This window comes from Populus nigra, chromosome 4 (assembly GCF_951802175.1).
Source record: "Populus nigra chromosome 4, ddPopNigr1.1, whole genome shotgun sequence".
Taxonomy (NCBI): domain Eukaryota; kingdom Viridiplantae; phylum Streptophyta; class Magnoliopsida; order Malpighiales; family Salicaceae; genus Populus; species Populus nigra.
Window position 1 is genome coordinate 17,781,113 of NC_084855.1, and position 26,556 is coordinate 17,807,668.

General features: G+C 32.7%; 2 protein-coding genes across 3 annotated transcripts; one reads left to right on the plus strand and one right to left on the minus strand.

Annotated features, from left to right (window-relative positions):
• The first annotated feature begins 2,189 nt into the window (after positions 1-2,189).
• Positions 2,190-5,952, plus strand: LOC133691594 (protein NETWORKED 3A-like). Of its 2 annotated transcripts, XM_062112170.1 has the most exons (3): positions 2,190-2,432; positions 2,979-3,120; positions 4,488-5,952. In XM_062112170.1, exons 2-3 carry the CDS (start codon positions 3,021-3,023, stop codon positions 5,726-5,728), a joined length of 1,341 nt encoding a protein of 446 aa, XP_061968154.1. In that variant the 5' UTR covers positions 2,190-2,432; positions 2,979-3,020; the 3' UTR covers positions 5,729-5,952. The 2 variants fall into 2 exon arrangements, with proteins under 2 accessions (XP_061968154.1, XP_061968155.1); XM_062112171.1 differs by lacking the exon at positions 2,979-3,120.
• A 17,319-nt stretch (positions 5,953-23,271) lies between these two features.
• LOC133692838 (classical arabinogalactan protein 26-like) lies at positions 23,272-24,102 on the minus strand. The gene has a single exon (XM_062113989.1). It carries the CDS (start codon positions 23,976-23,978, stop codon positions 23,553-23,555), a length of 426 nt encoding a protein of 141 aa, XP_061969973.1. The 5' UTR covers positions 23,979-24,102; the 3' UTR covers positions 23,272-23,552.
• Between the last annotated feature and the right edge of the window lie 2,454 nt (positions 24,103-26,556).

The following is a 26,556-nucleotide window of genomic DNA, read 5'->3' on the forward strand; positions in this document are numbered from 1 at the left end:
TATGCTGTTGCAATTGCCGTTGTTGCCCCTCCTAGCTTAGATTCACCTTTCTTCACCTAATTTGTCTCTACTGATTTACTTTCTACCAGGAAGTTGTTCTGTCATTTTTTTCCCTAACTAATGGACAACACACCTTTTTTCCCACTTGGGCATGTTTTTAAGAACTGATTATCAGTTTAGATAGATGCATTTCAAAACTAAAACATTAGAACAAGGATTCTATTTTATTCAATTCTCACATTGGTTTTTTTTTGTTCTTCCGCAATATTGTTTTCTTCGCACATCGCGCACAATTGCAACTGTTGCACCCTTCGCATTATGTTCTGTTTGGTTGCTATTCTTTTTTGCTTTTGGAAATTTACATGGATTTGTGATATTGGCCGTTGATTCATAGTACCACGTAGCTTTTTTTATCCTGCCCACAGCTTTGAATCTTTCTTCTATACTTTGCTTTGCCACTGCACCAACTTCTCTTTCTTCCTTTTCGGTATAGCTTTTTTGTTGAGATTGGTGCTCAGGATGACTAGAAGACATGCCTGCTTGGTAAAAAAAACAAAGAAACATCCTTTGAATATGCTCGATCGGATCTGAACTTTCACTTCTATGTTTACTTTGGTATCTTTTCCACGACGCTCTCTCTTTATACAATGGTTTAGGATGTGCTGCTCGCTAGCTTCTTTCAAACAGACAAAGCTTTATACAGGTTGCATGCATGCAGTTGAAAAATTAGAAAGGATACCCTCGGCGTGGCTAGTTTTGGACTCAACAATGAGGGTATCTTTTGCGATTGCTCTTATTATTCCTAGTTTTTTTCTTCCAACCTTTTATATGGAATGCCATGACAATCTGACAACATTATCCTTTTCTATTTGAACTTCCACGTACACGCCTAGAGACATCTCAACAGTAGCATGAAAACATTAGCTCAGCAGCACAGGGCCGGGTAGGCCTGGGCATCCTTTTCCTCCCAACATGAGGCGATGGAGAATTCATGAATTATGAACCTGTTTATTAAAAGTAAGAAACAATTTAAATAAAAAATCTTTTTTTTTTTTTGGAACTTGATAAACCAAACTGATCGAAACTGGTTGTTCAATAAACTAGTCCACCGATTCCAATTATTCAATTTTGGTTTCACTTTAAAAAGTTCGAAAACTAAACTGTACGTAGAGAAGTCCGTAATAAATAATAATCAGAACACCATCTTTTTATTAATTTGTGAAAATCCGAAGAAAAACGTGAGGGATCCCTTTTTTTTTGGTTCTCCAAAAAGAATTTATCACTAATGATCTCCTCAAGTCTGTAATAAATGACACAAGACACGTACAAAGTGCTAACAATTACATAGATAAAAAGATGGCTGGAGTATGTAGATTCAATTTAAATACATTTTGAAATATATATATATATATATATATATATATATATATATATATATATATATATATATATATATATATGGTTGAAAATAGGTTTTAAGTCAAAGAACCATTTAACCCGATTTTTTACCACCATGATAGCTGTTTTTTAAAAGAAAAAAAATCAAGTCACATGTTATTTAATTCTTTTTTTAAAAAAACATAGATCATATCATTCACCCTAGATGTAACATAAAAAAGGCTCATGTGCGGGCCCTAACTCTAATCTAACTTAGTTTTTTTATTTTTATTTTTTAAAAATTATTTTTTTCTATATAAATTAATACTTTTTTTTTTTTAGTATGGAGTCTCTTTTTTTTTTGTATGGAGTCTCTTTTAAATGAAATTTTTTTTTTATCCTTAGACACACACACAACCTGGTAAATGTTCAATTTTACAAGATTAAATATTTTAATCTATATATATTTCTCAATTTTTTTGTTTTTATTTTTAATTAGCATTAATAATTTTTTTTAATTTATCACCACACATAATTCTTGATTTATTTGATTAAATATATACATAAATTTTTTTATTTTTATTTAAAATTCTAGAGATAGAAATGCATTATATATATATATATATAGAGGAGAACAGGTTAAACAACTATCATAATATAACGTGAGCGCAGATTTAGATTTTGGACTAATTAGACCGTTGGAAACAATGTTCTGCTTTCGGCCCCACTGAATACGCTCCAGAGTCCAGTCCACATCCATGTATATATATATCTACGAACAAGATCCAATTCAGAGCATTCAAGTTCCCAAATAGTCCTTGGATTGAGAGCCTGGTTCGTTGGTTAATCTCGTAAATTCACCTATACACTTACACACGCCAGGCTGCTAGTGGTTCAGTCCACCGATAATAAGTAACGGAGGAGGATTTAATTTAAACAACAACTACTCTGACAGACAGTGTAAAAACACTAGTGCTGCTGCAAGAGGAGAGGGCGGAGGACAGACGGAGAGATTCAGACGATCGAAGAGGAAGAAGAGCATTCTCTCGTCTCAGGTATTGCTCTCGTATCATCATCACCCTCTGACTCTATCTATGTATTTACCATTGTTCGCTCTGATCAACAAACATATCGGACTTTGTTTCCTATTCTATATTTCTTTATGATATCTAGTTCTATATTACTCCCTCCCATTTCAAAAGAAACGAAACACTTGTGTTAGGATAAGGGTGATTCAGTAAATATCTTCTTTTGCTGCACCTACAGGCTACACGTTTTGATACACGTACATGTATTATTTTGGCCATAAGCTAACCTCACCTGCTGTGCTGTTGCAGATTTATCATTTTGGTTTTCCAATAATTTCTGGTTATTTTGGCCTTTTCAAAATTTGAAACTTCCCTCTTTATTCTCACAAATTAAAATGACTAAACTACCCCCATCCACCTGACTGCGGCAGTTTCCTTGATGTGATTTGCTTCCAGAAAATGTACCGAATTGTCTTTTTAATCAGATTTTGTCATTTGTCGAAATCACAACCTGTAACATTGCTTAGGTTAAGATTTTCCTGCTGAAAACCCTATTGATTTTCATTTATGTAGTGTGGGATATTGATTTAATATTATTAAGTGGAGATAAAGAAAATGGTGGAGATGACGATGAACAAGGAAACATCACACTGCTGGTGGTTTGACAGTCATTATACCTCAAGTGGATCTCCATGGCTACAATCTACTCTCGCTGGTAAACACCCCCCCCCTTCTTTTAAAACAAAATAAATTGGTGACCCTATTATAATTCTTTTTGGGTTTTCTTGTACCTGAGAAAAGTGTTGCTATTTGGGTGGGTCCAGCTATGGATTCTTTGAGAACTACAGGGTGAGATAGTCACTAATTGATTATCGCCATACTAATCAGGGTTGTATATACAATTTATTCCGAGAAATGGCTTGGACCACCATGTGGGGTTAGAGAGAGAGGTAATTCCACCAGGGAAGGTGGATCCAATTACTTATTAACCCTAGAAATTTATTTATTTTTTATTTTTGTGTTAGTTGAAAGGAGTATCGAGATTTACCAGACCTGTGTGTTAAAGGGAGATTTACTAGAAACAAGTACCAGAGATATGCTATGAGCATTAGGATCACTGATGTGATTCGTTTCCTTCGGAGCCTTTTCTCCGCTCAAAATCTAATCGAAGTGGGGTTTCATAGATTCTATTTTCATATTTGTAAGAGTGTATCTTTTACTGGTTGAATTTAATCGATAATGTTATGACTTATTCGGCACAATCCTGAAAAGGGTAGTCCTTGGAGGGGTCTTCAACCATAAAGAACTGATAGGGTAGATGGGTATTGGGAATGAATTATGTTTAAAATGGAGTAAAACTCCAAGTTAATACGGATCATGCGTTATCTTCATGGCACTGTTTTTTAGAAGGAGCCAGGATGTGAGGTTTGTGATTGTCTGAGTAAGACTGCTTGGTAGTGGGAATTATGGTATACGGCCCCTCAATACAGGCCCCCCTTAAAGTCCCGCAACTAGTTTCAGTCTTTTGATTGAGGAAATGGCTTTGAGATGTACTTCCATCATTTTTCTAAGGTTCTAAAAATGATGCCGTACCCGTTGACTATTAGTTAAAAGGGGTCGCGACCCTTGTGAATCACAAAATGTAGATTCGTAAAAAAATTTGGAAGTTGGTAGGGCCATGGACTCGCTTTTGCTGTTCTTATGTTTTTCGTTTACCCGCTTTGGCCTTTGCTTTTTCTTTACTTCTAAACCAACCTGAGATTTTGATGGTACTATAATAAATAGAACTTAACTAGCTAGTTGAGGTGATTGCCAATTGCAATTCTCTGTGGTAAGCTGGTTGATGATTGCTCAGGTGCTTACACTTTCCAAGTTCTAGATCTCTTACAATGCAACATTTTGTGTTAAAGAAATACCTAGAATTAGGCATTTTGACTTTGATTATCCCGGGGATCTTTTACCATCTGCCAGTGTTTAAAATTTATTATGTACCAGATTTGCCTTCATTAATAATGTCTTAATTTGTACTTCTGGTGAGACGGTAAATTTTTGGAATTAAGGATCTCGTATCTGTTTTGGCAGAGCTAGACAAGAAGACAAAGTCAATGATGAAACTGATAGAGCCAGATGCAGATTCTTTTGCTCAACGTGCAGAGATGTATTACAAGAAACGGCCTGAGCTAATTAGCATGGTTGAAGATTTTTACAGGGCACATCGCTCATTAGCTCAGCGATATGACCAACTTAAGTCTGACTCTGGAAATCGCCTCCTGGAAACATTTGGGTTGCCATTTTCAACCAAACATCGACCTGAGAAGTTATTGAGTGTGGAGATACATCAAACATATGGCAGCCACTCCGAGATTTACGACGCTGAGGATTTCGCTGAGTCTGAAGTAGATGACCCTGAACAAGACCAAATTCAAGTTGATGAAGAATTGGAAGAAATTGAGACACCTGAAGAAAAGAAAGAAACCCATGCTGAAGACTCTGCTGAGTCTGAAGTGGATGACCCTGAACAAGATCAAATTCAAGTTGATGAAGAATTGGAAGAACTTGAGATAGCTGAAGAAAAGAAACAAACCCACATTGAGGACTCTGCTGAGTCGGAAGTAGATGACCCTGAACAAGATCAAATTGGTGAAGAATTGGAAGAAATTGAGACACGTGAAGAAAAGAAAGATGTTGACGTTTGTACCATGTATAATGCTGAAGTGAAGAAGTTGAAAGAAGAAATAGAAAGACATGAGGTAGAGAAGAGGATTTACAAGGGTTATCTTTTGCAGAGAGACGAGGAGATGAGAGAACAAAAGAAAGAAATTCCAGCCAATGAAAGAATGAGAGAAGCTGACATTTCAAAGGTTGTGTACACTGTTGAAGTGATGAAGTTGGGGGAAGAAATAGAAAGGCTTAGGGAAGAGAAGACGATTAGCAAGGATCATATTTTGCAGAAACATGAAGAGAAGAGAGAAGAAAAGAATGAAACTCAAGTCAACGAAGGAATGAAAGAAGTTGAATTTTCAAGTGTTCTGTACGATTTTGAAGTGATGAAGTTGAGGGAAGAAATAGAAGGGCTTGGGGAAGAGAACAAGATTTACGAGGAGCTACTTTTGCAGAAAGATGAAGAGAAACGAGAAGTAATAAGACAGCTAAGTTTAACAGTTGAAGTGTTGAAGTTAGAGAATACGAAGCTGAGGAAGTGTGTAGCTAGAGACTCCCACAAAAAAGGAAGCCATTTCACAGTCGAGAAGCTGAAGGATGTATTTCTTGGGAAGCTTTTTAATGCAACTTCAAAGTCTCAGAGTAGAGTCCAAGCTCTGTAGATGTGGATTTTCGACGGCAAGTAGGGTAGTTTGTAAACACAGTTTGTATCTATATATATATATATAGATGATTATACTATGAGGTGTAATCCAGAGTAGAGTCCAACCTAGGAAATCCAGTATAGTGTAATCTTTATTATGATGATATTCTTGAACCTAGTTTTCATTAAATGTTTCAAAAAATAAGAAAAATATAAAAAACAAATACCAAAATTCTTAGAAAATATTTTTTCTACGTGATTTGGCCAATTTCAAGAAAAGAAAAGAAAGAAAATCAATCCAACAATTTTTTTTATGAGTGAAATGTAATTAAAAAAAATAAGGATTATTTCAATTTAAAAATAACAAGTGCAAAGAAAAAAACAAAGATGTCTTATAAGAAAGAATTTTGAAAATTTAAAAGGTGGAGGTGTTAATTTAATATGTTCTGTATCCAATCGGTTGGTTATACATACATGATATTATTATATTTAAGTAAATACATATTTATTATTAATAAAAGCTTAATTTATCTTTAATATTTGTATAATATTAGATTAATGAATCTAGAGTAAAGATAAAGTTTATGGGACAAAAATGCTTTGTAAAGAAAATTATAAAGTTGTTATAATTATAGAATTCTTATTACATCAAAATATTGTTCCTAAATTTTTTTTGGTTGATGCTCTCTTAAATATTAGACTTTCATTAGAGTCGTAAAGACTGATACATATTATGTTCTTTCCTTTATGAAAAGAAACAGTTGTTCTCATAAGCTAAGGTATAAAGGATACCTATAACTAATATATAGATGTTTATCATAAGACATGTACAGTGAACTGCATGAGAATTCCAAATAAAAAATCACTTATATCTATGAAAAGGCTCACGAGACGATTTTGTAAGTCATCTTTAGACTTGAGATCACTAAGTCATCTTATATACAGAATGTTATACTTTGATCCTGTTACATGTTATTTTAGTCGAGGTAACTAAAGGGCAGACATTGGATATAACATAAATTATATGAAGGTACTTAAGTGGTTAAAAAAGGATTCATCACCCTATGTGAATTAGAAAAAATATTTCATTTGTTTTCAAATAGTATTATTTATTAAGAAATCCTTAATCAAGGTGGAATGAGATTTGAAAATAATTTCAAATCTTATTCACATAATCAATGACTATTATTTAGAAAACAAACATGATTTAACATGTAAGACATACTACATGCTTTAATGTTAAATTAGAACATTATTGATGAAATAATATTAATTACACTGAAAAACCGGTTATTGAAAATGTTAAGTCAAACTAATGACTTTTCTAATATTTGGGGAATCATAACACGTTGTTAGACAATACATCTGATCTTCAAATATAAATTAATTAATTGATAATAAATTAATTAATTTATTTTATTTTATTCTATTTAATTAGAATTAGAATTTATATTTGGGCCAACATATTAGAAACCTAATGAATCACACACATTAAGAACCATTAGTTATAAATTTAACTAGGATGATTTAATTGAGTATAACTTGATTAAAATATATTTTAGAAATTAAGAACTACAATATAATTAATACATGGATTATATTTCTAAACCTAGAAAAATCAAGGCCTTGATTGAGTTTATTTCTAAAATTATCCTGAATTAATATATGTATATTATTCAGGGAGCAAATTCATATTTTATTGATTTATAGGGTTTTTTATATTTCTCTATAAATAGTAAGATATGCCTCTCTCTCTTTTTTTTTTTTAATCAGAATGTAAATATAAATTAAGATCCAAGATTACCATGCTGGAAAACCAGCAAGTTCAGTTACATATACAAATTGGGAATAGGCTCCCAAGCAAAAGAATACCGAGAATAGCCAAGTCATGCATACATAAACCAATTAACCAGGCAGCAAAGAGAAACCTATATTTTATACATAAAGATCATATAAGGAAACAAGCTCCTTGCAAAAAATAGGTTATGCAAGGCCAAAACCAAAATGAGCAGGAAAGGTTAACAAAGAAACCACATAGTGGAGGTGTCCAAGCTAACCCAACCAACAACACAAGACAACCAAAATCCATATCAAGACCCGGACTCCAAAGGAGCCAAAAGCAAAGCCGAGCAGCCTAGCTAGCAGAGATCATCAAGCAGCTCAACAAAGGCGGATGGAGCACAACAAATGGCAAGCCACCTTCCAGTAGAAACTAGAACATCCAGCAAACACAAGAGCGGGCACCAGAAGAAACCAAGAACGATAGCAAGCCATGCGACAAACAATCCAGAAGAAAAATAATAGACCATCAGAAGAGACTCACCCAGCTAGTCTCAGAACCCCAACAAAAAAGCAAGAAGCAGAAACAGATGAAGATGCATATATCCCAAACAAGTAGAGAAACAACACAACTAAAAGTAGCAAGAAATAACCACAGCAATAAAAGACACAAAAGGAAGAGAGTAAGCTTTCAAAGAGGCTAGAATATAAATAGCCAAATCCTAGGTGAAGACATTTCAGAGCTCAGCCTGAAACACTATAAGCTAAAGGATTTGATTCATGGAAGTACAAAACTGTGTAGAAGAGAATCTAAAACTTGCGGAGCAAATAATCAATAGATTTATCAACATTGTCAAACACTCTTCTATTACCTTCTCCCCAGATCAGATACACAACCATGTCTAAAGAAACTCTGTGCATTCTTAACTGCAACCCCTTCTTGTTAGCATTAAGACCTTAGTACACTATTCAGAGTAGCTATGCTCCTATTGATCTGCAACCAGGACTAACCTTCCTCCAGAAAAAGAAAGTCCAATCACAAGCAAAGAAAAGGTGATTGTGAGTTTCATCATGTTGCTTATAGAGAGAACAAATGTTGTCAGATGAAGCAGGCCTTAGTCTGTCTTTTGTTTTCAGCCTTCCAAGCACGGCTAACCATAGGATGAAGCTGTGATGAGGCATTGCCTATTGCTCCCAAATTACATTGCACCATGGAAAAGAGACACTCTTAAATCTGAAATGTTCATGAGCATTAACAGAGAATGATCCAAAATTATTTTGCCAGTATTGAAGCATGCTAACTGCTTTAGCAGTGCCGCCACAATCACGAACCAGCTGATGTTTTAAGAGCAAGATGGACTTCCAGAGGGGAGAAGAAGTTTTCTAGAGCTTAGAAGTCCATAATGTGTGACGAGGTAAGTAGTAATAGTGAACACATCGAATCTAAAGAGAGTCAGTTTCAAGATGGATATTCCATAGTTCTTTGACAAGAAGCTTTTGTTTCTGGCTTTAAGATCAAGAAGACCCAGACCCCCTTCGTACTTAGGCAGACATATATTTTTCCAAGCAACAAGTGCTGGTTTATGACTTGTAAGGTTCCCACTTCATAAAGAATTTCTACACAAGGAGGAGATACGACTGAGAACTAGTGAAGGCATGGGTAAGATACTGATCCAAAATTGAATCATCCCTCTCAGAACAGAACAAATTAGCTTAAGCATGCCAACATAAGACATGTGCTTCCCCATCCAACTCTGTATACACGCCTCCAACTTATGTAGAAAAGGATAGTACTGGTTAACAAGCAGCTTGTGAGGACTTAATGGCACCCCAAGTTACTTAAAAGGAAAACCACCTTCAGAAAAACCTGTATATTACAAGATATCATCCTTGGGGATATCATGCTTGGCAGCCTCTCCAACTCCACCGAAAAAAATAGAAGATTAGGCTGGCGGGAACGAGTGCAGGTGAACGAAGAAGCTTACCATTCCGCCGTCGGTCAGTAGCATTAATAGCCAACCCTAACATCCTTCTAAAAACCAGAAGCTGCTGAAATAAGATATTCACTTAGGGTAAATCACATCGGTAGAGCAGAAGGATATCATCTGCAAAAGCTAAATAGCTTATACCAAGGGAGCTACACTTTGAATGGAAGTGAAAATCAGCCTTTTGAGAGGCCACGTGATGCATCCAAGAGAAATATTCCATACACACAATGAATAGGTAAGGTGATACGGGATCACCTTGCCTTACACCACATTTTCCTTTAAAGAAACCAGATAAGTTACTATTAGCATCCATTGAATATGATGAAGTCTCAACACACTTCATGATTAAGTGAACAAATCAAGCTGGGAAGCCTAACAGTAGAAATAGATGCCTGATGAAAGGCCACTGAACATAATCAAAAGCTTTCTTAAAGTCAATCTTGATGAGGCATCTAGGAGAGGCTCATTTTCGACCATAATGCTGGAGGAGCTCCTATAGAAGATTTATGTTGTCAACCATATTTCTTCCTCCAAGGAAGGCATTCTAAGCAGGGTTAATGATATACTAGAGCACATTAGCTAGACAACCTGCCAAGAGCTTGGAAATGACTTTATTTATGATATTACAACATGAGATAGGCCTGGAATCTGCAGCTGAAGTAACATTGGAAGATTTAGGCACTAAAGCTATGATTGAGTGATTAACTTGCTTTAAAAGTTCCCCCGAGACAAAGAAATCTTTAATTACAGCACAAAATTCATTCCCAACAACATTTGAAGACTTCTTGAAGAAAAAAGAAGAGTAGCCGTCAGGGCCATAAGCCTTTTCATTGCCAATACTGAAGAGTGCTTTTTTAACAACATCATTAGACATTGAGGCAAGGAGGAGATCATAGGTATTGTCATAAAGGCAAGGACCATTGCGAGCCACCATAGCTTAAATCGGGACAGTATGCCTGGAAGTCCCAAGCAGCTCTTGGTAGTTTCTCACAAAAACTGCACCCACTTCATCCAAAGAATTTGTAAGCACGCCATCTAAACGTTAAATAGCTGGGATGTTATTCCTCCTATGTTTTTTACTCATCAATGAATGGAAGAACCTAGTACCCTTATCACCTTCCTTAAAGAAAGTAGTTTTGAGCTTCTGACTAAAAAACATATTTTTAGCTGATTTAAGATTAATGAGCTTGAGCCTAAGCTGTTTATCCTGCATCAGGAGCTGAGAATTATTTCTGTCATTCTGTAGAATGATTTGGTGACAATCCAGTTCATCTTCAGCTCTAATAACTCTCTCAGAAATGTGACTGAAGTGTAGCTTATTGAGTTCCTTTAGAGGCCTCTTCAAAAGCTGTAGCCTTCGACAAAGGATATACATACGTGATCTATAGATATCTGTTGTCCAATTATTATAAAGAAGCTCCGAAAACCCAAGATGATCAACCTACATGTTAAAGAATTTGAAACTTCTTGTATTATGAAACTAACGAGGACCTATCTATATTAAAGCCATAGAGTGATCTGAAAATGCACCAGGATTGGAGAAATGAACATGAGTCTGCAAAGACAAGCTGGATATAAAAACTACATAAACACAAAATTAGAGCTAGCACTCTAGGCATTGCAATCTCTCTATTCTAATAGAGATTTAGGAGATTTCTCATGAGTTGTTCATGTGAATTATCATTGGAAGCTAAATAATTGAATGACTTGTAGTTTACAACAACTTTGCCTTTAAAGAATTATTCAAAGCTGAAAAAGATTAGATTTTTAGATAATAAATCCCTAAACAACTATAGATTTGTTTAATGGAATCTTAAAAACCCCTGAATAATTTTGTTTTATATTTTCTACTGCATATATGATATTCGAGAACCCAATCAGGAAGGTGGAACTTTCTAAAAATATCAGAAAAATAATATAAAGGTGAAGAATGTTCATGGTATAAATAGACATACACATTTACACCCCTGACAAACAATAACATTCCAATAAAAAGGCTCTACACAATGAATTAGTTAGACATCACAAGAAGCTTATGACTCTCTTTAACAAAGCAAGCTGGAAACATAAAAAAAGGAAAAAAAAAGTGTAAAAATCTTCATCTTCAACCTTTCTCCCCTAAAAGCCAAGAAAACCTAGGCTATTCTACCCATCAGTTGCAAGCCAAAATAATAATGAAAATTCTAACATTTTTCTCCAAGTCACCAACCACCACACATCCACAGACTCGCATCCCCCAGTTTTTAGCTCCACACCATCATCAAGACAAACAAACCATCACCCATCTTCTAATTAAGATATCTCTCTCAAACCCTCAACACCAACAACAACGACGAGTTCTCCCTCACGACAACGACTCTCTATTCCTCTCAGCCAAAACATCATCCACAATAGTCCAACCATGCTTCATCAAGCAGCTCCAGCTTATGACCATTGACCTTCCTGTCAGTAAACTAACCTAGCAACTAGAATCTCCATACCTTTAAAGGTGTTTGGTAGTGCGGCTGCAATTAAGGTTAGGGTGAACCATAAAAAAGTGGTATTTGGTTAGGCATGAACCATAGTTTTTATTTTGGTGGGATCCACCAAAAATTAAGGTTTCACATCAGTTTCTGGAATGCAACTTAAACCATCTTTGAAAACCATTCTCTCATCTTTCTGTTGACAACAACTAGCCTCAACAATATGAAAGAAATAATTGTTGGAATAAAATTCCAAAACAACCCTCAGCAGCTCTATCATCCTACCATAGCACTATAGATCTTGTAAGGTTGTTTATTAGTGTGCAGATCTATCTTCTCTTTCCCAATTTTTTTCATCTTTGTTCTTCCACATCGTTCTGTTCTCTCTTATCGATCTTCTTTCCTTGTTGCTGTTGCGATGTCGCGGTCGCACAAATTAATTACCCTAGCTTAAAACACACAAGATAGTATAGAGCAAGCAAGGGGTCGATCCCACGAGGAAGTTTCAAGTCAGATTTTTATGTTGTACGCTATGTAATTGGGGGGATTTGGTTTGTGATTATCTAAACTATGGCAGCAATTAAACTAGCAAACAAAATCAATTAAAACCAAAACTTATCAAGAAAACAAACCTTGGTCGCAAGCACACATCCACCAACGGAAATTAAAACCGATCCTTGAAACGAAAATTGCAATTTATGTTCTGAAATTTTATCTTTTCTTAACATTGATTAATTAACGGATCTGCCGTATAACTAATCCTAACCAATAAACAATCAAAGTGTCCGCACTAATGATTCAATTTAATGGTAGCTTTAAGAACTAGATAATTTCATCAAGATTAACATACAAGCTGTTCGCAGCTTGTGTCACTTTGTTTTAATGTTCTCCCTAAGTTCAATAACGTAGTTCCGCCACAATTATCAAGCTTAGTTGCTTCACAAGTTCATATATCACAACTCCGGTTTTGATATTAAACTTAGCAATAGATTGTTCACAACAATAACTTAGAGTCCGCTCTAGCAATCATCAACAACAATCATAGAAAATATGCATAGGAAAACAATCATACTCATTCATAACATAAACTGAAAATAGAAGGAAGAATAAATCTCACGGTTCTTAAAATCCGAAGGTTTGTTGTTTCCTTGCAACCAAGAAAAGAGCTTAGCCTTGCATAACTATTGAACAACTACTTCTAAAGAATGAAAAGAGCATGATTTTTTGGGTTTGTAGAGGAGAGAATTTGTGTTTATTCTCTGCTGGCTACTGCCTCCTTCTGCTCTCCCTCTTTTCTGCTGGCTGCTGCCTCCTTCTCTCTTTCTTTATATATGCTATGAAACCCTAGTCTCTATTTTACAAAATAGTCCTTCCTTAAGTTGGCAGTTTACATTTAAGCACTTCAATAACTATTTTTCCTAAAACGGAGAAATAGCCTTGCATGAAATCTTCAATATCTGACTTAGAGGAGCTAAATTGCTGATATAAAAACTTGGATGTCGGTTTAGATGCTTTGGAATGCAATTTGGACTCGTTTCTTCACGAAACCTGTTTGCTGGCAGAATTCAGTTGTCATCTTTGGAAAATAATATCTCCCTCATATGACATCGTTTTTGGCTGACATTTGGAGCGTGGATAGGTCCTTGAATTAGGAATCCAATAAAATTAATTTTGCATTAATTGGACTTCTGTAGCTCCAGATATTAAATTTTGAATGACCAAAGGTCAACATTGACAGAATGCGAGATTTGACTTTGCAGGATGTGATTTCTATGATCTTTCTCCTTTTATTTTTCTTGCATTATATTTCCAGAAAGGTATGGATGTTAGCTTTTTAGTGCCACTGGAATCACTTCATTTCGATCTCTAGAACTCACACTCTGCACAAAACATCGACTGAACGTCAAATCTGCCAATTACCTCCAATTTACTCCTTTTTGCATCTTTCATCAAAAAATGCCTTCAAAACATAAAACAAAGAATATCAAGGCATTTTATATATAAAACATGGACAAAAAATTAGATAGATGTGGGTGAAACTATCGAATAATATGGTTACATCAGTTGCCTCCTTTTATTTCCTTGCGATTACCTTTCAGATTCGTTTTATAAAAGGTAATAGTATGTGATTTTTTAAGCTCATTCACCAAAGAATAACTACTGTTCTAATTTTTTGTTCTGTGTTCAAAATCAAAATTGAGATCCCATCACTCTCTTCTTTATTCTTCTTCAAATAAAAAAAAATTAACTTAAAGTTTCTTAGGATGTTTCTAATAGTAGATTTTTTTTTCTTGTAGAAATAAATGACAGATTTGTGTTGGAAACTAAATCAACAACAACAAAAGGTGTTAGGAGACTTGTATGGGGGCAAGCACAGACTATGACTTGCTTTGGTAATGTATGCCTTTCTTTTCAAATTTTTAAGTGACTATCTATTTAATCTACATAGAAATTAAAAGGTGATGTTTAGTTTAGTTATTTAGATTAGGATGTATTCTTGGTGTTGTTAACTAGTATTGTTGTTGTATTCTGAATGTTCACACACTACTGCACTTACATGCCCATAAACTGTGTTGAAACTTAGAACATAGCTATAGCTCTTAGCATAATTAAGTAAATTGTTTTTATTATCAGTGTTTAATGGATAAAATAAATATTAATTCATATTTTGCTTTTGATTCTTGCTATGAAACCTACATGAATCTTTGATATTGCCAATTTTATCAAGTTCTTTTTAATGCCAGATTAAGAATGAGGGTCTGTAAGTGCTATTAATGGGTGTTTGAACTATGAGCTCTAACATGAGCTTCATTTTCTTTCTATTATTAATCTGTCTTTTTCAATTATGCTGATTCAATAGTCTAGTGTAGATTAATGAAAAAATTATGTTAAATAATTTGAAACATCAAAGCTCAACAATTATGTTTTACATTAGGTAGCCAATTTAAAGTATCTAAATAATGGATGGTAGTGTTGCTTTCGGTTTCTTTCTAGTATCCATTTCAGCTAAACTACAGATGAGCATTATATATGCATATATTGATCATAAGTTATCTACCATAACTTTTCCAGTTGGTTAGTGAAATTATGCTTTCTAAATTAGAATGTTAATATCATGCACAAGCACCTTCAAAGCATAACCTTATTTTTGTACTTGAAAAGTTATGATAACAAATGCAATTTTATTTATATTCAAGAATTTTATGTTTTTTTTTTGTTGTGTTTCTTGTATATAATGAAATGTTTTTCGATATGGTATGTCCATGTTACTAAGAATAGAGATGGCAATGTTAATTTAGTGTTTTTTTTATTTGTGTAATGTTTTCGAAAGGTGACTTGTGTGAGTGCTCAACTAGTGTTGTTGCTGCTTGTGGTATATTATTTGGTATGAAAAAGGTTACTTCTTAGTAAGATATTTTTATTCTTGATTACACTACTAATAAATCCATGTCCTAACTAAAATCAAGATTCCTTTTTATTTTATAATCTTGTGCTAAATCATTGCATAACTAAGGAAGTAGCATTATGTGGTTGTTTCTATTACTTGCTAGTATTGTAAAGCTGTATAAATTTAAGTTGTTTTCAGTAATCATTAGAGGTTGTTGTGTTTTTATTAGCTGCCCATTTACTTTCTTCTCTTCAATCCAAATGAAAGTATATGCAATAGTTTATATGTGAAATAGAAAAATGAAATTACCACTTAGGTTGTATGTTGGATGAAATAATGTTTTCTTTTTTAACATGCTTTATTTTTTTTATCATTTGTTTACCTTGTTGATTATTTAGTAAGCTAAGTGCTTCATAACATGTCTTGTATAATAGTTAGTTTATCTTATTATTTTTAATAACTATTTAGTATTAGTGTTAATGCTGAATTTTCTATCTAAACAAGATATCATTGGTTGTTTCCTTTAAAAATTGTTTTCAAAGTTAGAATAGAAGGTCTTGAAAGTATGGATAAGGCTTCTTGGACTAAGGGAATGTTGCATACCTTTTATGACTTGTGCATCAAAGCCATTAACATGAGAATAAGACCTAATACTCATTTTGATGAAGCTGATTGGAAATTTCTTATGACATCCTTCAAAGAACAAACCAGCCATACATTCACCAAAACACAACTAAAAAACAAATAGGATGGATTCAAAAAGGATTGGAGGATATGGACAAAGCTCATTCTGAGACTAGTGTGGGCTGGAATAGTGAATTAGAAACAATCTTTGCTAGTGATGGATAGTGGAAGAGAAAATCCATTCATGATCTTTACTATTTTATTTGTTTTTATCTTGTTTCATTAATTCCTAAAATATTTAATGTTGCATTAATTACTTGAACTTCTTATATATAGGAAATAAGAGGAGTAAAAAAGTTTAGACATGGTAGTATTAAACTATCGTTAATGTTCAAATTTGATCGAATGTTCTCCAATATTGTTGCTATTAGATAGCATGTGTGGGCATCATCATCAAGAGTCTTTGGTGGCAATGATGTTGGTGATGATGACACTAGCAATGCCAATATTGATGAGAATGATTTGGAAGAAGAAAACAATGATTCAGAGGAGGATGACATTTCAAATTTTATGAATGACATTTCTAAAATGGTCGGTGGGGTTAATATGTCCAACAACTGTAATACAAAAAAGCAGTGGCAAGAAAAAAGAAAGAGATCATTTTGAGGTTTGAACTGGAAAGAAAAAAAACTTTTGGAATTTGCTTACAACTACTGTCACGGTGGGATCAACTAGCTGTGAGCATGTCGACCAAGAGTGATTCGATAGCTTTGCATATGGATTGGAAAGGGTATAGTATCTTACAGGTTATGATTGAGCTTCACTCCATTCCAGGAGTCACAATTGAAGATAATTTTCATGACTTTGCTAGTGAGTATCTAAGTTTAAAAAGGAAGAAAGAAATGTGGGCTAGTATGGAAAATCTTGAAAATAAAATTAAAATGGTTATGGAGATGTATACACGAAGTAAACATCCTTAGTTGATAGGGTATGTACTTTTTTCCCCTAATACATGAATTTATTTGTTATTTCTAAATGAAAGCTAAATTGAATGTGGTATGTTATTTAACATGTTTGATAATTTATTTAAATATTTTTACACTTGTAGATCAATGATCTAGCAATTTTGATAAGATGAATTTCCATTTTATGATTTCTTGAAGTTAGTCCAATGTTGTGTTGTAATTCACATTTGAAGCTATCAGTTTTTGGTATCTATATGTCGGTAGCTTTTCATTGTATTATTTCTTCAATTTTATGGAAGTTAGAAACTTTTAAGTTTGTTGGTTGATTGTTGGTTTGGATGTGTTTGTCAATTTTTAGCTTGTGATTTAAAAGACTAGTTGATAACGGTTTTAAAGAAATGTTTGTATTATAGATGTTTTATAAATCCATTAGGAACTAAACTTTGTTTAATTAACCTTAAACATGTATTATAGTAGTCTGCATGTCATTGTTACAATTCTTTGTAAAATGACAGTGCATGTGCTGCAATGAAGATATGATGTCGTGTGATTTACATAAGTGTTTAATAGGTCTGATAGAAGTGTGACACAATAAAAACTTGTCTCAAAGTACCAGCACTATTGGACTGAAGTCGAATGATGCCACGAAGCTAGTTAATCTTCGATAAGTCAAATTAAGTTCATTCAAGAACTATAGAATGCAAAAATATCTCACACATTAAAACTGAAAAATTTATAAGTATTACTTATTAATGGCTCTCTTTAAATTTAGTCTTACATGTATTTAAATAGTTCTGAAAAAGTTAACTCTAATGGATCTATCCTTGTTGACTAAATTGACCCATATATAAAAACTGACCTAAAACCTTTACTAGTAAACCCGAACCCTAATCAAAACAAACCTTGGATCCTAGCTGAAAACAAAATATTCATTAAACCCAAACAAACTTTGGGTTATAGCTAACAAAATAAAAATAAAGCCCGAAGTCCTACATCTTTATCTATTGTGAGATGAGAAGAAGAAGAAAAGAAAACATTGTAGGTCTGATACAAGACTTATTTATAGCTTATAAAGTTGTTCAATAATCCTAGGAACTAAAGGAGAAATTGTCGCCCCTTTGGTTTTCAAGTTAGAATAGGATTCTGATATCAGCCTTGTATTTATTCTTCTTTTGAAAGGAAAAGAATGTTGTCTTTAATGCTTCTATTTTCCACCTCTTGGTATCCTTCTAATATTAGAAAACACAATTAAGTTAAATTATTCTCTTTGTACAACAAGGAGACTGTGTCGGCCATGTGTTTCCTAAGTCATCTTGAATTCCTTTATTTCTTTTGATGTGTTTTCTCCTCACATGATAAGAAAAGAAAAGAAAATAATAAATCCTAATATTTAAAGAAAATAATCAATGTTCTCACATATAATAGAAAATTCAATATTAGTTAGGACTCCAAAAAACTCATGGAAACATTATATAATAAGGCTAGTCGAAACTGATACAAAATTAGCAGCTTTTTTGTCAAAACTTCATGGCTAAAATAAGAAAGGATTAGGCCCCTCTTGTACATGGATTAAATGTATTAAAGCATCCTCTTAATGCTCCAAAGGATCCTCAAGTTTAGTCCTGGCTGAAACTTGCACAACCAGTCCATTCAATACTTCTTTCAAGGCCTTCGCTTTAGACCTAATGATGGGCCCACTTGGAACGTGTAATGGGTCCTTAGTGTTCATGGGCTGATTCACATCATTATAGTTAAACAACTCTGTTGCAAAGTTATTTCTGTAAATGTTTTTAATTTTTCCCCTTTTTTTACATGAAGTTAGAACACCATCAAAACCAGAAAGTAATGTCCAATTAGAATGAAAAAAAAATAAAAGAATTGAGTTGTCGGTATCTAGATCACAATGTAAGCAAAGTTGTTGACACAACATTGCCTTCTTGAAGGTTTGTCAAAAGCAAACAAAAAGAGTGATGTGCCGCATCTTTTGTAGACTTTCATGTCAATTATTCAAGCATGTGATATTGTAACTGAAATCAATTATTTTTTTATACAAGCAAAACGATAGTAAAAGGAAAGAAAGTCCGAAACTTTAAGGACTTGAAATCGTGAACAATTGAGATAAAACAGAATCTTGGCAGCTATCACATGCATAAAATAAGGCAAAAAAAAACAGGATACTAGAATCCAATTGTTCCAGCTCATAGACATAAGGTTGTAATGGAGCAGATAATTAATCCCAATTCATAATCTATACAAAAGATACATAGATAATTATTGAGCATATTGAAATTTTCCTTGTAGCATAAATAATTGAAAGCTCACCTGAAATACAATATCAGCAAACAATTGCAATTGTTTCATGCCAAACATCATTTCCTTTATTCTATATAAGTCAAGGCTTCTATTCGATATTATGATAAAAAAAAAACTATCTCGACGAGGAACATCTCTACTAAAATAGTTATCTGCAATTATTTCCAATTATATATATATATATATATATATATATATATATATATATATATATATATTAGGGTGTTTTTTAAAAACATTATTCATTTATTTACTTACCCATCATTATAGATATGGATGATTCACAGTTTAATGTTATATTTAACAAAGATTTTGATAATTATTATGAAAATATTAATCATGTTGTAGACCACATTAATTAGCATGATTGTGAAGGCAGTGGTGCCTCTAGAAGGGTTGGTGATGATGGAGATGATGAAGAAAACGACAACGACAATGATAACAAAGACGATAATGATGACAGTAACGATGACGATGATGACAATGATGATGATGGTGAATCATTTTTTAGGTGACAGTTTGATATGCAGAAATTAAGTTTATACATAGCTCGGGCTATAAACATGTATTATATTAATTATATGCATAAAGAACCTTGAATGGTTTCATACAATACAAACATGTGTTGGTTGAACGAAGTATTAAGAGGATATTAAAAATGATGTGTTAACATGTTTAAGATGGACACTACAACTTTCTTGAGCCTCTGTAATGATTTAGAAACACAGTATGGGTAAAAACCTTCAAGAAAGAAGAGCATTCGAGAAAATGACAATATTTCTATATACAATAGGATTAAGGGCTTTGAATAGGAAAATGCATGAGAGATTTCAGCATTCTAGTGAAACTATTAGTAGATACATAAAAGAAGTCTTTAAAGTAGTATGTTTGTTTGTGGTAAATGTCACAAACCTGAAGATTTTGAATTTACAAACACTTAAAGAGAAATTACAATGAATCCAAGATACATACCTCATTTCAAGGTAAGATGTATGTTTTTTTTATTGTTAAAATCAAGCTAAATTGTTTAATGAATGTTGTTAAATAATTACAATCTAATTGTCATTTGTTTATTCATATAGAACTGTATTGGTACAAATGATGGCACACATGTTCGTACTTGCATATCCAAGCCCTATCAAATTACATTTATTAGAAGAAAATGTTCACTGACATTAAACTTATAATTACTTGTATTTTTAACGTGCAATTCATGTTTGTGTGGGAATGATAGGAAGGTAATGCACACAATACACATATTTTTCTTGAGGTTATTGAAAATAGTAATATAAAATTCCCAAAACCACCGGAAGGTAGTAATATGATAGAAATTGAACCACAACTAATGTAAGTTTAATAATGTGCATTTTTATTTACTGATTTAATGTAAAATTTAGCAAGTTGTTTTTAATTGTAGGTAAATACTATTTGATTGATGTTGGATATCCCAATGAGTATGGGTATTTAGGTCTATATAAAGGTGAAAGGTATCACTTATAAGATTTTAGGTGTTGTGGACAACCAAAAGGTCGGGAAGAAGTATTTAATCGTGCACACTCATCACTACGTAATGTGATACAATGTTCTTTTGAAGTATGGAAACAGAGGTGGAGAATTTTACAAAACATAACTGCTTATCCATACAAAACTCAAGTTCAAATTGTAGTTGTATTAATGGCATTATTTAATTACATTAGAAGAAGATCGCAAGATGATGTGGCATTTGCAGAATTTGATTACAATTCCAATTTTGTTCCCAATGATTTCTAACTTAATGTTGTTGCACGCTCAAAAAGTCATTGAGCGTAAAGGCCTTCCCGTATGGATTTTGTACACGATGAAATTGGAAATAGTTTAATGAGATAAAAGAATAACCTTTTCCTAAATGATTATTCATTTCATGATGTAATAATAATTAAATCTACATTATTTTTATTAAAAAAATATTAATATGTGTTCTTTTTAGTCATTTTATTATCAAACCTCAATATGAAAAGCATTATTAACTAAACACATTAAACTGTTTTTTGTTTAACTTCAATTTTAACCACAGTTTTAGCCAAATATATATTTTATAAAGTTAACCTCAACTAAAAGTGATTTTTATAAAATAGATTTTTTTTTTCAAATCACAGCAACAAAAGCTACCACAATGCCAAACACATGTCCACCAATGATGGCGACAACTACCGTTAAAGGAGAAACAAAACAGAGAAAGAAGAGAGTTGAAGCTTAAAGTGGTTAGATCTATTTCCTTAGTTCGTTTGCCTCACCGTCGGCCAAAGAAGAAAGAGGAGTTGATGATTTACCTAATCTATTAGGTCTCAGTATGTTCGAGTCATTAGAGTGTGATTGCACACACCATCATCCATGGATGTGCATGAGCTGCACGCACTAAAGTTGTTTTAGTGATTTCAAGTTGATTTCAGTCTACTTTACCTAGAAAGATTGATTTTGTACTTAAACGTTTTTTTGAACATGTATAATGAACTGTGGGACTTTTGTGATGTTGATTTGTTTATGAATAATCTTTAATTTGATGTGAATTATTAGAATTATTGGATGTGTTTTTGAATGATTGGATTGTTTTTTTTTTATGATGTTGTAATATTATGTGGTTGTGTGCCCAATGTGAATTTAAAGTGCTGATTTGGTGGATATGTGCGGATAAATAATTGTGTTGCGCATTCATGAGTTTATTATAATAAATCGATATAGGATTAAAAAAAATCAATGATTTTTATCCTTGGAAATCAATCTAAAAATGGTAATAAGATCATTTTGAAAAAAAAATATTTTTGACTTGTAAACATGATTGATATAGGATAAAAAAAAACCCTCTATGGGTTTTATCCTTGGAAAATGATTAGAAATGACAATAAAATCGCTTTAAGAAAATATATATTTTTTCAACTCGTAAATATTTATGTATGGTTTTATTATCATATATTGATACAAGATTAAAAAAAATCTCCGAAGGGTTTTATTTTTAGAAGTCGATTTAAAAATGATAATAAAATTCTCTCTCTCTCTCTCTCTCTCTCTCTCTCTCTCTCTCTCTCTCTCTATATATATATATATATATATATATATATATATATATATATATATACACACACTTCAATTCATAAATATTCATTTGTAAGTAATTTTTTCAATGTTTTATTTTTTGTGGATCGACATAGGATAAATAAACTATTGATGGTTTTATCCTTAGAAGTTGACCCAAAAAATAATAAAATTACATGGAAAAAATATTTTCTACTCATCTTTTAAATAAATAATTATTGAAGTTTTGGTTAAGGATTTTATTAATCATGATCTACTAAGGATAAGTAAACTAGCATTTGGCATTATCCTTAAATTTTTTTTGAAAGAATAGTAAAATTTCTTAAAATGAAACTTTATTATAAATATACGCATAAAAAATATTTGTGTGACATGTTAATCGTATTTATTTATAAACGCAATATAAGATTTATGAACCATCGTTGGACATTATCCTAGAAAATTGTTTAAGGAATAATAAAAACAATTAATATGTAATTTTATATTTCATAATAAAAAATAAACATATATCACTTTAGAAAAATCTAGCATGAAAGCACATTAAACATATTTTATTATTAAAAACTAATAACAATACAACTTATTTTAAATATAGAATATATAAAATTAAATAACTTTTTTTTCATGATATTCTTGTTTGTCTCCCACATAGCTCGCCTTGATATGCTCATGAAACAATCTAATCTTATTTTATTGGGATACTGTCTTACACTCTTGTGAAATCAGCTTAACGTTGTTCAATCAAATCTTATAATTAGGTGATCTTTAGTTTTATAAGGTAAATGATATTAAGTAAATTGTTTTTGGTTGGAAATATAGAATATGTAACCTCACAGACGAGCTGTCAATAAAACACGGCACAGTAGAAAGGAAAAGAGAGAACTATACATTAGTGATTAGAGAATCCTCATGGCTAGCAAAGCATGCAATCAAACAAGCACAGTGACAGAATCAAAATTTACTACTTAACCATCTAGATAAACCTCCTGTAATCTTCAAATAAACCCTCATTATGTCTCCCCAAGAACACTGAGATGCAAAGAAATGGGACTACAACTTTATTAAATTACAGTTTGTCTTTTGAAGGGAATTCCTATCACAAACTCACAACAATGCCATACACTTTCATTCACCTAACAACACAACAAAACATATACAATATATGCTAGTATATGAAAAAGAAGAAATGTCGAAACATTAAAAAAATAAAATTGGAACCACTATTAACAATAATTGAGCCGTCACCGAGAGGACCTCACATGATACCAGAAGGCTGCACTAAGCAAAACACCAGCAAACCAAGAAAAACTGCTAAGTTTAAAGGTCCTGATGAAGTTAGAGACACTGAAGAATAGGCTGACAAAGAACCAGATGGTGAAATTGACGATCCTGCAGGGCCAGGAGCTAGCATGTCATCTGGATTTGGAGGGCTTGGATTTGAAGGAATGGTTGGTATTGATGACTCAGTAGGAGAAGGTGCTCCAACTCCAGGAGTAGGAAACAACGGTTCAATATCTGGTGATAAAGTTGGAGGAGAGAATGAGGGGGCATCATGCAAAAATGCAGGGGCTGCTGATATAGTAGAGAACTGTACGTGTATTTGAGATGTCAAAGCTGGTGAGGAAAAATAGGCCATCAAGACCGTGAACATTGCCAAGAATATTGAGCAAAAGGAAGCCATTAATTTATTATGAAATCAATACACCTATGATTAAGTAACTTCAATAAATGTGTCTAAAGAAGATGATGGAGGGCAAGGGGAGCAAAGGTGTTTTTATGGGAGAATGTGAGTAGGATCATGGACATGGCTAAGGCTTAAAAGCTATCAGCAGGTGACAAGCTGAGAAGTGCTGGGTGGGAACTGAGTGCTAGGAGCCAAAAGGTTATTGGGACCCTATTCGACAGTACAGCTCTGCATTTTGGCTAAGGGACAAAAGATTGATGAGCAAAAATCAACTAATAAATCACATGAAAGTTGGGTGTCTTTTATCCTCTTTTACTCCGTGAAATCCTGTTTTTGAGGTTTAATAAATTTCTGGCATATTTATAATGACTCTAGGATTAGGTTAAGTTGTTTCTTGTTGCAGTGATTTTCTGTTTCTTTCTTGAGGTGATGCCATTAAAATCAATACTATATACGTCTGTATTATTTGATTAGAATGACTTTCTCCTACTTGAGGTCCAAAAAGAGGGGCGGAAAAACTTTCAGAAAGAAAGAATAAAGGAAGCAGGAGAAAGGCAAGGAGTTAGAGCAGCAGCTGCTCAATGGGGTAAAAGATTCGTATCCAGTTGGCTAATTAGGTAATCAATCATCAACTAAACAAATAAAGCATCCAGTTCCTGTTTCTTCACAAGATTAATAATCTTTGGAACAAGGTGGTTTGGTACGGTAAGACGATGGTGGCCAAAGAAAGTGCCAAATGATGCCACAGGTAGACAGCTCACTACACTATAATGACTTCTGTTCTATCTAGAGTTTCTTGCAGCAAACTTCCAACTTTTTAATAGAACTAAAACACTTGGTAAATTCGGTGTCGTTAGTTGGATTGTTGCATTTTGTAAGAGACGGCTGTGAGTGGACCACGGATGGATGGGTGTTTTAGGCTCCATTTATCTCTTTGGTTGTGAAGACGTTTTTATTCTGACTATATAATTTTAAAAATTATTTGGATATAAAAAGTATTCGTAGAGTTCATTTTAAAATAGGATAAAAACTATATTTTAAATAAATTATAATTATAAAAGTTATTACAACGTCAAGTACACATAGCAATCTTATAAACTTTAATTCTGGAAAAAACAAATCTCAATCTAAAAACAAATTTAACTAGGCTGTAGATAAGAATGTTTTGTGTCGCTCAGTTATTCAACCTTCGTATTTTTTTGTGCAAGTGTTTTCATCATTACACGTTTTTCCTGTCTTTTCTTTTTAATAGTTTTATTCAATAAATTGAAACTTCTTACTCCAAAATGTAGGTAGAGAGTGGAGTGGATTTCCTTCTCCCAGGTTTCTTGATCTCTCTGTGTGTGTGTTTTTCTCCTTTTTAGTTTGAGAGGAGACTAGGTGTCATGGAAAAATTGTTTAAGATGTACTGTGCTTATGCTATTTTCGTTTTTGATAATTTATTTACTTGTATTCATGGAAAGATCTTTTTATTATTATTATTATCGTGGGGTGTCCGGGTCAGCTTGCGCACACCACGACTATTCTCCACGGCCCACTGAACATCCTGCAAGCCCAGTGAGCAGGTAAGGTACCGCGGGGGTGACAGCCGTGCACATAAAGGATCGAACTCGGGACGGGGACGGAACAAGTCACACGGTTGACCACTGAGTTAGACTCTCAAGTGCTTCATGGAAAGATCTTTAAGGACATGACAAGGTAGCTTTAGTCCCGGTTCACAGGTAGGGTATAATTGAATTGACCCTAAAAAAACAATAAAAAATGATGTTAATTTAACCAATTTCTTTTAAAATAAAATCTATAGGTTAAGTGCTGGTTTTTTACTAGGTAATAGGTCAATTTGAGATTTTTTTCTTATTCAGTCAAGTAATTTTTTTTTTTTAATTCAGACCACAGGTAAACATGCCAGATCAATCCAAGTTTAACAACAATGATAAAGACAATAAGGTCCTGTTTATTTGCAAGTTCATTAAAAGAATAGGAATTAAAACTGACAAATAAAAAAATAGAAAGAGGATAAAATTAAAAAATATATAATTTAATTTTATAAATGATTTCAAATAAAATAAATAACAATTATAAAAATAAAAACCAAATATGATAGATGGAAAGGTTTAAGGAGGACAAACTTAGGAAAAAAAACAATTTCATTAATTATTTTAAATAAAATAAATAGCATTAAAAAAAATCAAATGTGATACATAAAAAAAATCTAAATTAAACAAAGGATAAGAGAAAAACAATTAATAAAAAAAATTAAGACTAAATTTGATACAAAAATCAAATTAAATCAAATTCTAAATGATGAAATATAACAATTTAAAAATTAAGAATCAAATTTAATATAATCAATAAATAATATGTTATTTTAGAATTTTTTTTCCAACTTCTTGAAATTATATTCCACTTAAAATAAAAAATATACTTTTTTTAGGAACCAAACAAAATTTTTTAAAAACTGAAATATATTTTTTCATTATTAATTTTCACAATAATAAACATTAAACAAACATTAAAAGTTTTAAAAAATATATTTTAGAAAATTATTTATCATGAAACAAACGGAGCTAACACC